This window comes from Aptenodytes patagonicus, chromosome 15, assembly GCF_965638725.1.
Source record: "Aptenodytes patagonicus chromosome 15, bAptPat1.pri.cur, whole genome shotgun sequence".
NCBI classification, from domain to species: domain Eukaryota; kingdom Metazoa; phylum Chordata; class Aves; order Sphenisciformes; family Spheniscidae; genus Aptenodytes; species Aptenodytes patagonicus.
In genome coordinates, this window is record NC_134963.1 from 8,958,358 (window position 1) to 8,974,735 (window position 16,378).

The window sequence follows — 16,378 nt, forward strand, 5'->3', positions numbered from 1 at the left end:
TGGGGCACAGGCGAGCTCCCACGGCCACCCTGTGCCACCCAGCCCAGAGCGGCGGGGTCCCAGCACCACCCTGGTGCCACCAACACCCTGTACCACCACCTCCCCACACCTCCTGGTCCCTCACCATGCCATGCTGGGGGCTGGAGGTGGCTGGTCATGGCCATGCTCTTCCCCAGCACTGCCAAACGACCCTCCATGCCTGGGCTGCTGCACTCCAGCCGGTGCTGCGAGCTCAGACTGGGGCAATGCCCAGCAAGGTCATGGTGCTGCTGGCCCCGGCATGGCCCCGGGGCCAGTGGGAGCCCCTGGCTAACTCTCTCCTCTCTCACAACCTCCTGTGCCCAGCGCGGCCCCACGGCTCTCTGTACAGCACCGTCCTGCCTCAGCACCAGTATGGCCATCTCCTCGCGCCTCGCACTCTGGGAGCAGAAGGAAAGTCTCGGTCTGGGGTGGCACCAGCGGTGTTTCGGGACTGGATGCTCATGGGCTGCCCGGGGACTCAGTGCTGGGCAGGGGGACACACCGCAGCCAGCCGGCCGCATGCCTCTGGGATTGGCATCCCCTTGCCTCCCTGTGCACACTGCTCCTGCTGTGTCTAACCCTGCTGGCTCCGGGCACCTTTGCAGCCTGAATGTTCTGGTTTGAGTGACTTTGCTGCCGTTCGGGGCACGCGGTTCCCCGCAGGGCCAAGACTCGTAGGAGTCTGCAGGGCTTGGTGCTGGCGCTTCTGCGCGATGGCAGGGCTGGGAAAGCCCTTTGCTGTGGGAGCTGCGGGAAATGGGGCTGGGTTTTGGCTTGGGGCCCAGTATGCAGCAGGGTCTGCATGTGGCCGCAGTGATGCCAGGAACCGCTTCTTTACTTGCTGCAGCTGAGACGGTTCCTCCCGTGGCTGTGCTGGAGCTGCTGGGCATTGGGCAGAGCTGGCAGTGCACATGGGCGCCCCGCAGCACGTGGCCCTTGGTGGTGTGCAGAGACCGCAGGGCTTTTTTTTCTTGGTGCTTCTCTTCCTGCTCGCCACAGCATCCCTGAACAAGCCTGATGCTTGTGAGCAGCCCATGGCCTCGCCAGCAACCTGCAAGATGCCTGCAACCACGGCTGGCCTCATTGGCAGAGCAGGGCCCTGGTGCCTGGCTTTAACACTCATGCACACTCGTACTGCTAACGTGCCCACGGGGCTGGCTTTGCCAGGGCTCCCATCCCCGCACCATGTCCCGTAACCCAGCTTCTGCTCCTGCAAACAGATACGGGACGAGGACCGGGGTCCGCCCCCGTCGGCCCCCCCCCTGCTCCTGTCGGTCATCCCCGGGGGATTCATCAAGCAGCTCGTGCGGGAGACTGAGAAGGAGGCCAAGGCGGCAAAACTGAAGAAGGAAACCAAGGCGAGCGTGAAAGAGGAGGTGAGCAGTGATAGACCCCACGCAGCACTGGGGTGTCCTGCCTTGGCACTGGCTGGGTGTCCCCATCTGTCCCCAGCTCAAAGCGGTTCCCAGCCGAGGCAGCAGCCAGGGTTGCTGCGGTGCTGCCAGCCCCCACCTCGGAGGCCGAGGAGGCTGCAGGGCCCCGCGATGCCAGCCCCAGCCGGGAGCCTGAGCTTTTTTCTTTTGCACGAGCTGGGTTGGATGGCGAGGCCTGGGATCGCAGCACGCCATCGGCTGCAGCAAGCTGTGACCCTGGCCAGCCGCCAGCCTTGAGCAATTAATGCTGGAGACTTCATTAGCGCAACTTGCCATTCCTAACTTGCTTAATTGGAAGGTGAGCAATTAAGCAGAGCATGAGGCTCTCCGGTTCAGCTCACTGAGCACAGGAAGGGAAGTGCGTGGGGCATCCCCAGGCATGGCACCGAGTGGTGACCCAGGACGCGGCGGGTGGAGGGACAGGATGTGGCCAAGCAGGAGGGAGGAGGAGGAGGAGGAGGAGAAGAAAGATGCCGCCACCAACTGCGACCTTGCAGCCAGGTCTGGGCAGGCACCTGCAGCCATCAGCTGTGCCCAGAGCGAGTGGGTCAGGGCTGGAGCTGTGTGTCCTGCCAGGCTGTGTTCCGCACGGGCATCCTGCACTGGGCTGAGGCTCCTGGAGCCGGGGCTGAGGTCAGGTCCTTTGCCCTGTCCCTGTCTGACCTGGCTCCTCTCCTTTGCTTGGCAGCCCGCAGGGGAGGACGGCGAGGCCCGAGCCAGGGACACCCCAGCTGCTGGAGGAGAGGTGGCCAGCGAGGGGCAGCCGCTGCAGAACGGGCTGCACGCAGAGGGGCAGGGGGGTGAGGGGGTCGTGGCCCCCACACACAAGGAGCTGCCACCTGGGAGGGCTGCTCCGGGGGCCATCCCCAGCAAAGCCCCATCCTCTGCGCCCGGCCTGGCAGCGGCTGCCCCCAAACCAGCGGAGACCCCTCACCCGGAGGCTCCCAAGGCAGCGAGGCTGTCGTGCCTGGAGAAGAGCCCCAAGAACCCCTGCCCGGAGGGCAGCCCCCCAGCTCCAGCCCCCACACCCAGCAAGGGCCCCCAGCGCTGCAGCAAAGTCCCAGCAAAGGACGGGGACGCGCACAAGGGGATGGGCCCCGAGAGCACCGAGAAGGAGAAGGGGGCACCCCCAAGCCACGAGCAGCACCCAGACAAAGCGAGAGCCATGAGGGAGCTGGGACCAGCCAAGAAAGAGCCAGAAGAGATGAAGAAAGATGTCGGAGGTGGCAAGAAGGAGCCAAGGGAAATCAAAAAGCCTGGAAAAACTACAAACAAGTCAGAGGGGCCCAAGGGGGAGCCAGGAGGGATTCAAGAAAAGTCAGAAGATGTGGCAAAGGAGGTGGGGAAAGTGAAGGAAGAGCTGGGAGAGGGTAAAGAGACACCAGGAGAGAGCAAAGAGGAGACGGGTGAGAGCGCAGACAAGGACCAGGTAATGTGTCCACAGACCTGCCGGGCTGTTACCCCGTGTCTTGGCGGGCACCGATGCCATTTTCTGGTTCCATGCAGTTCTTCCCATTTGCGTGGGCTCAGCTGAGGGCTGGGGGAAGGTGCCCCTGGGGCCAGCCAGGAGGGCAGAGGAGGGACAGGGGTACTGGCTGGAAGTATTGCTTTCCATGGGGCAAGTGCAGTTTGTACAGCTCAGTTTTCCACCGGTTCCTGCATGATTCCCCTCTCTCCTCCCCACAGGCCCCGAGGGACGTTTGGTATGAAGCAGAGAAGGTCTGGCTTGTCCAGCAGGACGGATTCACACTCGGTAACTTGCCTTCCTCTGCTCTTGCTTTCCAGCGCCGAAGATAAGAGCTGTCTTCAGCCTGGCTGTGGGTCGGGAGCACGGTGGGCGCCGGGTGCTGTTCCGGCACCATGCCTGGCTGTGCCTCAGCAGGGCTGCGGTCGGAGGTGGCCCCTTGGCAGCTCCCCACGCTGCAGCCGGCTCTGCCCTGAGCTGCCTTGACCGTGCTGTGCAGGAGAGACTCATCATCCTCTCGTTGCAGCCACGCAGCTGAAGCCGGACGTGGGGACGCCCGAGCTGCCGGTGGGGAGGGTGAGGGTGCGCCGGGAGGCGGATGGCAGCATCACGGAGGTGGACGAGGACAGCGTGCAGCGGGTGAGCCCCCTCCTCGGTTTTGGCTGGCACAGGGGGGGGAGCCCTGCCCACAGCACCTGGTGGATGGCAGTGCCCAGGCAGGATTAGACCCGGGGCAGCCCCATTGCTCAGGCCATCATCCCGGACTGGATGGGTCCAGGGTACCGGGGTGCCGGTGGGCTCTGGCATAGCCCGTGCCACGATGGCAGAGCTCAAGGGGGCTCTGGCTCTCTTCCTGCAGACCAACCCCCCCAGCCTGGACTATGCTGAAGATCTGGCCGCGCTCATCAACCTCAACGAGTGCAGCGCCATGAACACACTGCAGCAGCGCTACCAGTCCCGGCTCCCCTACACCTACGCCGGGACCAGCCTGGTGGCCATCGGGCCCAGCTTCCCTGCCAGCAGCAGCTCGGGGAAGGTGAGGCGGGGGGACCGTGGGGCGGCCGGGATCTTCCGTGGGAAGCGGTCACCGACCCCCGTGGGGACAGTGGCGGAGGGTGCCGGGCGCTGCGGTGCCGACAGATGGCACCGTGGGACCGTCACAGCGCACGGCTGGGACGCTCAGGGGATGCTTGGGGCAGGGGGATGCTCTGAGGACACTCAGGACCAGGGATGCTCGGGGCTGGGGAGGCTCGGGGCCAGGAAGGATAGAGGATAGGGATACTTCGAAGATACTGACAGCCGGGGATGCTCTGGGGAATCCTCAGGGCTGGGGATGCTCTGAGGATACTCGGGGCTGGGGACACACGGGGCCAGGGATGCTCGCAGCTGGGCACCGCTCCCAGCACAGTTTTCCTGGTTTCCAGGAGAAAATCGCTGTGTTGATGTGACTGCATGCCCTGAGTGGACCGAGGGTGCCAGGGCTGGGGAGGGAATGGGCCTAGGGCGCAGTGCCTGGGGTGGTGCTTGGCAGAGCTCTTGCTCACAGGCAAGCCGGAGCAGGTCCTGCTGCAGGTTCCCTGGGTCGGTCCCCAACCCTCTCTCCGGTGCTGGTGCAGCGAGGCTAGGCTGGCTGGGCCGGGCAGCATTTCCCCTTTCCCTGGGAATCTCAGGGTGGGGGTCTGCACCCTGGGGAGAAACCATTGCCCTGAGTGTGACATGTCTTCAGGATTTCCTCTACAAGGAGAGAACCTCTAAGGGTTGTTTTGGGACATGCCCTCCCACTCTCCCTGCCCGCAGGCATTCAAGGGGAAGCGGGACAGCATGCCCCCGCACATCTACTCGGTGGTGCAGAGAGCCTACAGGAACCTGCTGATGCAGCGGCAGGATCAGGCCATCGTGCCCCTAGGTCGCAGCGGGGCTGGGAAGACCACGTGCTGCCAGAGCGCCCTGGAGTACCTGGTGGGCACAGCGGGCAGCATGGACGGCAGGGTCTCAGGTACGGGGTTGGGTGGCCACTGTGAGCTCTGAGCCCCGGCAGCGATGCACCAACCACTGGCAGTGGAGCTGCGGGGTGCCTGGTGCTGGGCAGAGTCAGCACACGGAGAGTGTCCGTGCAGGCTGGGGAGTGCATGCAAACGTGAAGGTGATGCTGTTTCCATCCAATGGCCTCCATTTGACCCATTCCTGGTCTGATTCGCGCCCCGTTGGGGTGGCTCTGTGCGGCTGTGCAAGCACAGTATGGGCTGGTGGTGGGGCCGCAGGGCTGCAGCCTGGGAGGCAGGTGAGCGGTGGGGCTGCGAGTGCCCTGCACTGTCTCAGACCCAACAGATTTGCTATTTTGATAAACACCCGAGTAAGCACCAGAAGGGAATTACTTGCGTGCTTGGGGCAGCACTTTTCCCATCTGATCAAGTTACTGGTGACGTGAGAGGAAGCGCTGTTAAGCAATCAGTAGCTTTAGAGAGCAGGTTTGGATTTTGGAGCGAGCTCTGGGTACACCATGCTCTTGCAAAGGGCTGACGTACGGCCTGGAGCAGGGTGGAGGTATGGGCAGGCTGGCACGTGCCCCTCCTGCCAACACACGTGCTCTCGTGGTGCGGGATGCTAACCCCATGCCTGGCCAGTGCCCCAGGTCCCCGTGTGCTGGGACAGACCCCCAGGAGGAGCAGGCAGAGGTGCAGCCAGGAGGAGAAGCCTCCTCCAGCATTTGTTTGCAGCCCTGAGGCTGTGCTGGTGCAGCGGCAGCGTGGTCTGGCTGTCTCCCGGCGAGCGCCAGAGCGATGCAGGGCTACAGCCATCGCAGGGCAGCTCAGGGGGCTGCTGGTGCTGGTTTTGCAGTGGAGAAGATCCAGGCAATGTTCACAATCCTGGGAGCCTTTGGGTCAGTGACCACCAGCCACAGCAGCAGCTCCACGCGCTTCTCCATGGTCCTGTCGCTGGATTTCAGTGCCACCGGCCGGATAACCGCTGCTCACCTCCAGGTATGCTGCGGGCCCCATCACCTGGCGAGATGGGAGGGCTGTGGCTGAAACCGGGCACCCTCGGGACAGGGACGAAGAGCCCCTGTGCCACTTCCCAGCCAGGCTGGGCACGACAGGAGCGATGCTCTGTTCTGCTTCTCCTCCTGGACCAAAGGTGCCCCCAGATCACAGCTGAGCAGGAGCTCTGTCAGCAGTGTGGCAGGGTCCCCCACAACCCACCACCCCCTCCCCTGGCAGGGAGCGCAGAACAGCACTGGAATGAAATGTTTATGAGGAAATGTATAATTCATCATTTCATTAGCAGCACCTTACACATCAGCCTTCAGCAGAAGCCTCTGAGGGCTTTTATCACCATCAGGGCTGTTATGCAAAGGCACTTTAATCAGAGCTGTCCGTGGCCCTGGGCCCCGTCTGATGAAGGAGAGGGCTTGAGCCGGCATGGGGAACACCAGGGCTTCCCGTAGCTGCCCCATTGCTGCCCCTCCTCTGCCCCAGGTACCGGCAGGGAGCTGATGGCCCGGCATGGCCGTCCTTGTGCAGGAGTGGGAACGTGCCCCTGGAAGCAATCACTCTCCAGACCACTAGTACCTTCCTGGGATGCTCATGGGAGGACAGAACAACTGGGGGGTCCCAGCTCTGCAGGGACTCATTCCTGGTGCCACTGCTGGCATTGAACAACCTTGGCAAGGCTGGAGGCAGATCTAGGCTTGTCTCAAGCCCAGGCAATGGCTTATCCATAGCTGGGTCACAGAGACTGTAGCATCTCTGCTAGGGCCATCACATTGCCCAGACCTCTGGAGGCAGGGAGGGACTGTGGGTTTTGCACCCACACGCTGTAATGTTGCCCCTTGATGCATGCCTGGGGCGCGATTTGGCTCTTGTTTGCACGCCCCGCAGCACACAGCCCCAGGCGGGAGGAGCAGCCTCCAAAGCCAGCCGTGGCCCTACAAGGAGAAATCCAGTCCCTCCTTGACAGCTCCCAGTAGCATCTCCCCGTCTCTGGGTGCCACTGTCCTCTCTCTTCCCTGTGTGCCCGGCTTGCCTGGACACCCTGGCACACTGGCCACCCTGCCTGCGCCAAGGGGCTGTCCCCGCCTGCATGCCGGGGGCTGGGGGCTGCCGCTCATGCCTGCCTCTGCTCCCTCCCCCAGACCATGCTGCTGGAGAAGGGCCGCGTCGCCCAGCAGCCCCACGGCGAGAGCAGCTTCAACGTCTTCCCCCTGATGCTGGCGGGGCTGGATGCGGCACACAGGTGGGTGTGTGGCTCCCATGGCACCAGCTGGCTCTGCTCCTCGCCTGGCTGCTCAGCTGACGGGTACCCCCATCGCCAAGGGGCTACCCCTTATATTTATACCCAAGTTTGCTCCAGCAATGTGGTTTTTGAGACCTCTCTGATGAGAAAGCGATTGTGAGGGTGATCACACTAGTGATGCTGCAGGGGTTCTTATACACTTATATATTAGAGATTTTCCAGGAAATGGGGGCATTTTCTGGTGCTTTTTTTGCCCCTTCGCTAAAACTGAAATTGGGCTGATCAAATGCGATAACGGTCCCTTTCCCTGCTTGCTTCTGGCTTTCCCCGCAAGCTGCACATCCCCGGGCTGCCCCGGGCGAAGGGTCCTGGAGCGTCTGGTGCCAGTTCCATCCCCCTGCCCGGGGCAGAGCCACGGGAGCCTTTCCCGATGAGGCCCCTTGGACATCGCTGTAAAGGCAAAGGGGGTCTGCAGATGTTGGAGATGTTCCCTGAGGAGAGGGCAGGGTGTTTGGTGAGTGCTAGGGGCAGGAAGGAGCTTGAGTCTCATTTTCTGTAACTGCTTCCAGGACGACACTGCACTTGCACCAGGTGGCTGAGAGCAACTCCTTTGGGATCAAGCCATTCACAAAGGTAGGGAAAAACACTGGAGCCATGCAGCCACCTGCAGTGGGGTGCTGCAGCGCACGGCCTTCATCACCCCCGGTTAGAGGACCTGTTGGGGTCTTCGGCTGCTGGGCAACTTGAGATGGTGCCACCATACCGGGTGCATGGAGGGAGGGAGCGAATGTCAGGGTGTGAGGAAGGGTCTGCCCAAAAAGCCTCCAGCACCCCTCCGACAGCCCCACGGGAGCAGGGGACCTGCCGGGACCGGGGCCACTGATGCCTGGTGTCTGCGTTTGGGTTTCGGACACATCCCATCCACCCTGGGGAAGGAGCCTGCTGCTCCAGGGCCAACAACCCCTGACGTTTCCCTGCGGCAGCAGCTCCTTGGGGGGCGAGCACATCCTTTGGAGAACCCAGAATGCAATTTTTATGGGCTAAAAGTACTGCGTTTGATGTTGAGCACCAGCTCCTTATTAGTCTGAACCATGTGCAAAGATCAGGCAGACTGCCTATGAGCCAAAGCGCTGGGATGAATCGCAGCAATTTGCAGTTACATCATCTATTGATGAATTCAATATTCGATCTTCATTAGGGAGCTCCTGCTCCGGTCTGGCGCCAAAGGAATCAGCTGTTTGAGCAGTGGCTCTCGTGGAGGGCACAGCGAGCTACTGCAGGTCCTCACCCTGCTGATGCAGCAGCAGATTTGGGTTCAGAGACGGGGTTTTACCCTCCTTTCGCTGCCCCCGATTCCTGTGGGTTCCCCATCCTAGCACGGAGGGTTTTCCTGCTGGGATGCAGAGGGTCAGCAGGAGCTGGGCAGCACTGGCCCCAGGCAGCACCTCTTCAGTTCAGGGAGTGCGAGCTCTGCAAAGGGGACAAGCACTGTCACCCCCACCACTTCTCCTCCTTCCCAGCGACACTCCCCATGGCGCACATGTGGAAAGCTGGGCTTGGCCATTCGGTTCAGCACGGCATGGCAGGGTTGTCTGAGGAGCACCCAGGATGCTGGGGATGGGGGCGTGGAAGGATGAACCACCCAAAAGCTCCCCAGGGGGATGAAATCCTGTGCTGCAGCCTGGCCTGCTGAGGAGGGACATTGGTAGCACTCCATTTGCCTGCTCTGAAACCAGCCCAGAAGGAAAGCCAGAGCGGTGGTGTGCTGTGTTTGGTTTGGGTTGGAGTTTGGGGAAATTTGTCAGATTTTCCTTTCCGAACAGTGCTCTGGATGCTGAGACTGAAAATCTAATTGGCGGCTTCCCAGCCTTCATCCCCGCAGCCGGTGGGGATGGATAACCCCTGCTGTGACACCGGTGTCACAAGTGTTTGGGGTATTTGTTTGAGCCTGGAGAAATTGCAGACCTCAGCTGTGTTTTCTCATTAGTATCATAGAATCTTTTAGGCTGGAAAAGACCTTTAAGATCATCAAGTCCAACTGTTAACCCAGCACTGCCAAGTCCACCACTAAACCATGCAGCCACCCTGTGGGCCTCTGCAGGAGCTGGAATCCTTTAGACCAGGTGGGCTGGTCCTCGCCAATACAGGGATGCTGCCCGCTGCAGCCTGCGTGCGGTGTCTGGCCCCAGGGCTGCACGCGTCTGCACGAAACAGCCTCAGTTCAGGGGAAAAAAAGCCCCAATTTTTGCGGTGGGGCTGCATTCACAAAAAGAATTGCAGGACTCATGGATGGGGCTGCTGTGGTTGGAGGTGAGCAGATGAGGTCCCGCTGGTGGCTGGAAGCTGTTCAGCTGGCCCCAGCACACCTGTGGGCAGGTGCATTTAGTGAGAAGTGAGAAAATATAAAACGTCTATCTCTAGCTGCTGCTTAACGCCTCTGTAGACACTTCTGAAGTGGGAATTATGTGGTGTTGTACAACGAGAAGACATACCCAGGCTTGCTCCTAACACTAGGCTCTCGAGGAACCTGCCAGGGGCTTCTCCCCCTGCTGTCCAAACCGTTCCTAGGGTCCCTTATTGTCTTTTCCTTGCTGGCCACATGGTTTTCATATGCCCTTTTGCGTTCCCCCCCATGCGTATCCCTGTATCCCGCTGTCCCCAGAGCCTGGGATGCTCCGGCAGAGGCAGTGACGTTTGCCCTCCCATATCTTTCCACCTGCAGCCCGAGGAGAAGCAGAAAGCCTCAGCGGCGTTTGCCCAGCTCCGGGCTGCCATGGGCACGCTGGGCATCACGGCGGAGGAGCAGGCGGCCGTCTGGCGCATCTTAGCTGGCATCTACCACCTGGGAGCTGCCGGGGCCTGTAAAGGTAAGGGGGGCTCCTGCCTCTCCTTTCCTTATACCTCGTCTCAGTGCCGGGGGTTAGAGGAGGGTGAGAAAGCATGTCCCAGCGGTGTTCGGTGCTTGGGCGTGTTGCACACCAAGAAGTGTTGGGGAGCAATGTTCACCTGGAGGCTGTTGCACGGGCGCTTGCTCTGAGCTCTCCGTTGCACGCGGAGGAGCAGCCTCGAGCTGGGCGATGCTGCGTGCTGGCGTCCTGCCCCGCGGGGGCTTCTGGAGTGGGTCCGTCCCGCAGCCATGGGCGGACAGGACAGGGGCTGCAAGGCGTCGCCTTGTGCCAGCTCTTTGGGAAGGACCGGGGTAGGTAACTTGTTTGTTGGCACGTTGTCCCCAATGACACTGCGAAGGGACAGCTTCAGGTAGTGATAATTTTATCATCTCTTGAGTGCCTAATACAGTAACTGAATTATAATAGGATGAGTCTGGAAGAAGATTGTATTTATAAAGACTTTGTTAATACAGGCATATAGAAATTGCCTTATCCCTTATAAATTATTTTAAGATGTGCTCTAACCCGTTTTAGAGACAGCCACATTGATTTACACACTTCAATTTATGAGGGCTGCATAAAGGCTGCTATAAACTAAGCCATAGACATTTATAAATGTCTCTGCAACATGTCATAACACATCTTATGATAATTTATGCCATTAATCATTTATTAATTATTTTAAAAGGATGAATGCTGTCGTCACTTACAGCGAGTTCTCTTTCTCCTTCTCTCCGGTGTTCTCTTTCCCCATCTCCATCTCCCCTAATGTCCTTCCAACTTTTAGAAAAACGACCCTGCTGTCTCAGGCTGAAGTGTGGGATAAGGCTCTTGGCAAAAAAAAAAAAAAAAAAGAAAGTCCTTCTGCCTCGAGAGTTTTCAGGAGAGCAGATTTTGGAGATGCGTCTCATTTTAAGAGTGACCAGCTCAAAGGCAGATGGAGGGACGGTTACTGTGTTGGCCACGGAGGGTTTGCTGGGTGAGCTGAGCTGGTCTGCTCAAACTTACTGAACGTTCTGTCCCAAGCATCCCGCAAGTCAGTCTAAGGTCAATTGAGCGCTATATTCAACAAATCTTGTCGCAATTATTTCAGCATGAATAGGAATGTTAATAGCGGGCCCAGGCAGGGCTTGTGACTTCGGAGCTGACTTGGGTATGGGATTAACAACCAGAGCATGTCTCAGCATCGCTCACTCTGGTATTGATTCCCCCATCATGAGTCAACAAAAGGGGAGAAATGAAAGGAAATATGGATAAAAAATGGATCAAAGCTGGATGGAGCAAAAGTCTCAGTGGGGGCGATGACTCTTTTAATGTGGTTAAACCTGTCTCCTGATAGCCATCTCTTCCCTTCCCCTTTCCTGCACTTTGAAGTTGTATATTAAAAATCCTCTCCTTGAAATCTCACCAAAGGGAGCCTCATCACTGGTTTTTCACTTGCATTCAGGAGTGCAGCCAGATGCTGCAGCGACCGTCGCAGCTACCACTGTCCCTGTGACGGTGGCCCCGGCACGTGCCGTGCTCCAGCTGCCAGGCGCCAGCACAGGTTAAATGCACCTTTTTTTCCTTCTGCTGATGGCTATCATCTCGTCACAAATTCAGTTTGTCCAGGAATGAAACAGGAGCGAATAGCACCACCTCTTTCTGGCTGAGAGTGGAAAATACGTTTGCAGCTAGAAAAACACAGAGAAGAAAAGGCTGAATTTCAAAAGCCTGCTCTGTCCCGGTGTCAGCGTTTCCCGTTGCCTTTGAAACGTGTTAGAGGAGCTCTTTTTGTGAGAAAGCAGCCTGACAGCCAGAGGCCAGCGGGGCATCCTAGGTACCCATTCACCTAAGTGCTTCCAGTCCCCTTTGTGGGCTGCAGAATATTACATATTTTCATTTATTCATTGCCTCTTTAACCGGGAAGGAGGTTTCGGGTGCAGCTGGAGGTTGGCATTCAGCTCGCTCTCGAGCTGTCCATTTTGCTGACTGTTATAAAAATAAAGCATCGTGGCTCCCTGCTTTCTGCGGGCTTCCCACCGCGTGCCTTTAATAGAGGCAACTGGGTTTCCAGCGGCTGCAAGTCACTGAAGTCCTCCCAGTGCTGCAGGCGGGTGTGCGCCATGGACGGGAGCCAAGCTTGGCTCCCCCTGCACCCCACGGTGCACTGGGCAGAGGCAGCTGCAAAACCAGCGGCCTGAACCCCTTGGATGGAGGAAAACCATAAAGGCAGAAGTGCAGGAGGGGGGGCTGGAGCTCCTGCTCAGGCCGGGGAGGCTCCGAGCCCTCCCAAACCCTGCGGAGGTCAGCAGCACTAGGGCAGCATCCTGCATCCACCACCCTCCCGCATCACCGCACGGATGGGGCTGATTCCCCGCAGCAGCAGCCCCAACGTCGGAGAGATGGGAGCACCCAGGCAGCCAGGGGAGATTTTGGGGTCCGGTAGGGGAAACCCCCAGCAAGTAGCAAGGGGGCAATGCCTGAGCTGCCAGCAGCTGCGGGCTGCCATGGCCCAGGCTGGGTCCTGCACAGCCCCACCGCTGCAGCATCGCTCCCTCGGGAGGCAGGAGAATGAGCATCCCTGTTTAGGAAACTGAGGCATCGAGTGGTTTGTGAGATGGGCCTGGGTCGTGCCGGGGCTGGATCAGAAGGAGGGGCTGAGCCCGGGGTCCCACATGCTGGTGTGCAGTGCCCTGCCATGTCTCTCCAGGGTCTGCAGGCAGATGGGGCTGGCAGGAGCAGCAGGGATGAAACCCCCTTGAGCACCCTTTTAGCTCTGTGAATTGGAAAGTTTCCAGAAGGGCTGGAAGCCATTTAGCCAAGTATAGTAATGGGGGTGTCCATCAAAATGTAAGAGGGAGAGCACCTGGCAGGATCCAACGAGCATTAATTATGCAGCTTCCTGAGCGTAGATGTCAATCAGGAGTGGACTTGGGTGACTTATCGCTTTCTCACCAGAGCTGAGAAAAAAGCCTTAAACCTGCATTATCGCTGCTGTTTTACAGCCTCTGAGATGTAGTGACCTTTCCTTAATTGATGTGGAAATGACACTTTGTTCTTAGTTCCACCCAAGCTCAATGCCCAGATTTACCCTAATTTTTTATTGCTGCCTGTTGCTAAAAGGAGGAGGGAACAGCGTATCCGTAATTACCACTGTGCCAGAGTTTCCCTTTTGTGACAAATATATCTGTCCCCGGGGTGGTCACTGTTGCAGAAGGAAAAATGCGCCGGTGGCTCCAGCGTGGCGGTGTGGATGGAGCTGCGGTACTGCTGCCGGCGCAGCCCAAGCCCGGTGCTCCAGCAGCGCGTGGGCTGCCACAGGGAGAGGAGCACAGAGGGGGCCAGGCAGTAAATTGCATAAAGCAACATCGCGAAGCTGTGTGCCGATCATTCCTCTCCCAGCAACTCCAGCTTGCAATGCTCTCGGATACCTGCCTGCAGAGCATAAGCCTTTGCAGTTCGCTCTGTGTGGGGGAGCCCGCTGCAGCCCCTCCTTTCCCCAGGATTCCTGTAAGTGCAGAGGACACGGGTTTGCAAGGAAAGCTCAGGCATCGTTGCTTGTGTTTTTGGTGCCACTGGCATGTTCCCCAGCACTGGCTGCGACAGCCTTGTTGGCATCGGAGGTGAAGAGGAGAGAGCAGGACCCAGCACAGGGAGCCTCTGCCTCTGCTTTAGCTTTGCTTTTCCTTTGCAGAGCAGCTGTCCCGGGGCTGGCGCCCAACGGTGGCCATGGGTGTGGTTAAATCACTGGCTTTGCCGTAGCTCTGTGCTGCAGGTGAGCGAAAGGCCACCTCACTCCTGATGGGAAAGGCTCCTCTGCTTTCCCGCATTGTTCATCAAAATGATTCTTGGAAAGGATTGCATTAGGGCTGGCCTCTTGATCTTGCCGATTTTTTTCTCTCTCTGTTAAAGCCTTTTGCTCTTCAGCACCTGGGTTTTCTTGCCATAGACAGAAGTGCAGCTGATTTTGCATGTTTTGTTTTCGGTAGGATGGTGGCTCTCTGTGCTTCTTGAGTTGCAACCCTCAGGAGCAATAGTTTTGCCCTGATGAAGCCTGATGCCTTCATGGGAAAGACCTAAACCAAGGTGACGCAATCTCCAGGGGCTGGATCATAGTGCAGTGACCATCCAGCCACAAGCCTCTGTACACTGGAGGATGCCCTTAGGATTTCTTTTCCCCAGGCAAGAGGATTTAGGCAGAACGATGCATCCTCCCCAAGGGCAGGGGGACCCCAGTTTGGAGCACAAATTGGGCAGAGGCGCGTGGTCTGCTGCCTGGGTCTGCAAAATGAGGAGGTTTGCTGGAAATTGTGCTTTGAGCAGCTCAAACCCTGTGCAGGGAGCAGGAGGGAGATCCAGCCCTGCGGGCAGTGGGGTGCTGGGGGGTCTGCACCCCGGCACATCCCTGCTCAGTATGGGAGCGGGTTTTCCTCCATGTCCTGGCCGTGGTCTGGGGTTCAGAACCAGGGGAGCAGGAGCAGAAAAAGCTGGGAATAGCTGGAGTCCTGGCTGGAGCCCAGCTAGTGCTGCCAGCTTGTCAGGGGCCTGGGGGGGGCCGGCTCAGGGGTTCCTATTGACATTGCCTCTCCTTCATGGAGGTTTTTACAATCACCGCCATGGCTCCTGCTCCGGGTGGGCTGTCTCCCCGCACGCCGAGTTATGGCACTATCTGTTCAGCGCTCTGACATCTTTATTACAAACAGTCGGGGAAATGCAGCCAGAATGGCAGATTTCTTTAATCATGCTATTACACAGCTCTTCCCTTTGTTATATATAGGCTTTAATATGTCATACATCAGGCAATGGGTCAACAGAGAATAGACTGGAGAATTTAGTGCGGGACAAATAAATTAGCCATTCAAGCCAGGAGGAGCCTCCTCTCTCTCCCTGTCCCCTCCCAGGGTAATAAAGAGGAACAAATGGGCTTTTTTATTTGTCCCATTAGCAGTGCAAATGTTGTAATGACAAAATAAGTGGAAGAAAAAAGACAGGCTGACAACGTGCGCCCGGAGCAGCCGAGGGGGCTTGGGAAGGCAGGTGAACGGGGCTGCTGGCTTGCATGGGAAGGGGGCTCGTGGTGAGGCTGAGCTTCCCTGTCCCAGCAGCGAGCCTGTGGTGCAGCTCCCCTCCGCTCCTGGGCAGCGCTGCTGTCAGCTCGCAGGTACCAGCCCAGGCAGTGGCGGGGATGGGGGGACGGGGTCCAGCCCCTCCGGGCTTCTCTGCTGCTCCCCATGCTTCCCGAATTGAAACAAAAAATAGAAACCCTGCTGCTGCCTGGGCAGCACGCATGGGCATGCGAGCGAGACGAAGCTGGTGCTGACCCTGTATTTTCCTACTGCTTCTCTTAAATATTAAATGGGCCAAAGTAATTACCTTTTAGGTGTTAAAGCTGGCGTGTTTTACAATGGTCACATTACACCCAGGAGGGCTGCACGCCACTGCTGCTGTTTATATTTTATGAAGTGTGAAATGGTGCCCGGCCTCTCCTGGGGCGGGCTGCCGGGTGGCCGGCAGCTGCGGGCTGGGCAGATCTGCAGCTGGGCAAGCTGCAGGCACAGCGGGGTTTGCAGCAGCAGCCATGCCCCCAGACTTGCTGACTCAGCTCTCACCAGCTGCTAACAGCAAGGGTGCAATTTGGGGAGTGCTGAAGGGCCAACCCCCCAGTGGGGGAAGGAGCATGTCTGGGGGGTACCGATACGCCAGGCAGCATCATGCCAGCCTCCGACACCATGTGCCGGTCAGACAGTGACTGTTTGGTTTTGTGGAGGTGTGAAAGATGGCCCTGCATCCCTCTGCCAAGGGCAGCAGGACGTCTTCCACGCCGGAGCAGCACGGCATGGGCATCTGGTCTCCCCAGTTGCAACTGCTCTGTTGGGAAGAGTTTGCATTGCGGCAGGCTGGGCTGAGTGGAGCCCCGCGCTCGTCCCGGGGCTCCTGGAATGGCCGGTGTGGGATGCTGGAGTGCCCAGTGTGGGATGCGAGTGGCCGGTGTGGGATGCTGGCTGCAGGAGCCTGGCTGGTGGGGCGGGTCTGTGGCAGCCCTGGCCCCGCAGCCCCTCCGCTCCCTGGCATGCAGCAGTGTGCAGAGATCTTCTGTCTGACGGGGATCAGCCTCTGTCCAGCCAGCTCAGATGAAAACAAGTGAAAACAAAATAAATCAAAGCCTGGATTGTTGAGGCAATTCCTCTGTTTGCTCCAGCACAGCCCTTGATGTTGGAGTCCTTCAGTCAGAATAAAAAATAATGGGAAAAGATCAAAGGGGAAGGGAAAGGGGGGGATGACTCACGGGTGTGCTGTGAAGCACCCCTCAACCCCCGGCCCTGGGGAACATGGCCTTTTGTTGCTTTGTGCATCAC

At 58.7% G+C, this 16,378-nt stretch overlaps 1 protein-coding gene across 2 annotated transcripts in view; it reads left to right on the top strand.

Moving 5' to 3' along the window:
- MYO18B (myosin XVIIIB) overlaps positions 1–16,378 on the top strand; it is a 78,123-nt gene that overhangs the window by 1,038 nt on the left and 60,707 nt on the right. For both annotated transcript variants that reach the window (XM_076352521.1, XM_076352522.1), the window contains exons 2-12: positions 371–430; positions 1,240–1,397; positions 2,143–2,883; positions 3,141–3,207; positions 3,446–3,558; positions 3,779–3,955; positions 4,717–4,915; positions 5,758–5,900; positions 7,052–7,152; positions 7,722–7,785; positions 9,875–10,019. In XM_076352521.1, coding sequence (XP_076208636.1) covers positions 371–430; positions 1,240–1,397; positions 2,143–2,883; positions 3,141–3,207; positions 3,446–3,558; positions 3,779–3,955; positions 4,717–4,915; positions 5,758–5,900; positions 7,052–7,152; positions 7,722–7,785; positions 9,875–10,019 — 1,968 coding nt within the window. The remainder of the gene's footprint in view (positions 1–370; positions 431–1,239; positions 1,398–2,142; positions 2,884–3,140; positions 3,208–3,445; positions 3,559–3,778; positions 3,956–4,716; positions 4,916–5,757; positions 5,901–7,051; positions 7,153–7,721; positions 7,786–9,874; positions 10,020–16,378) is intronic.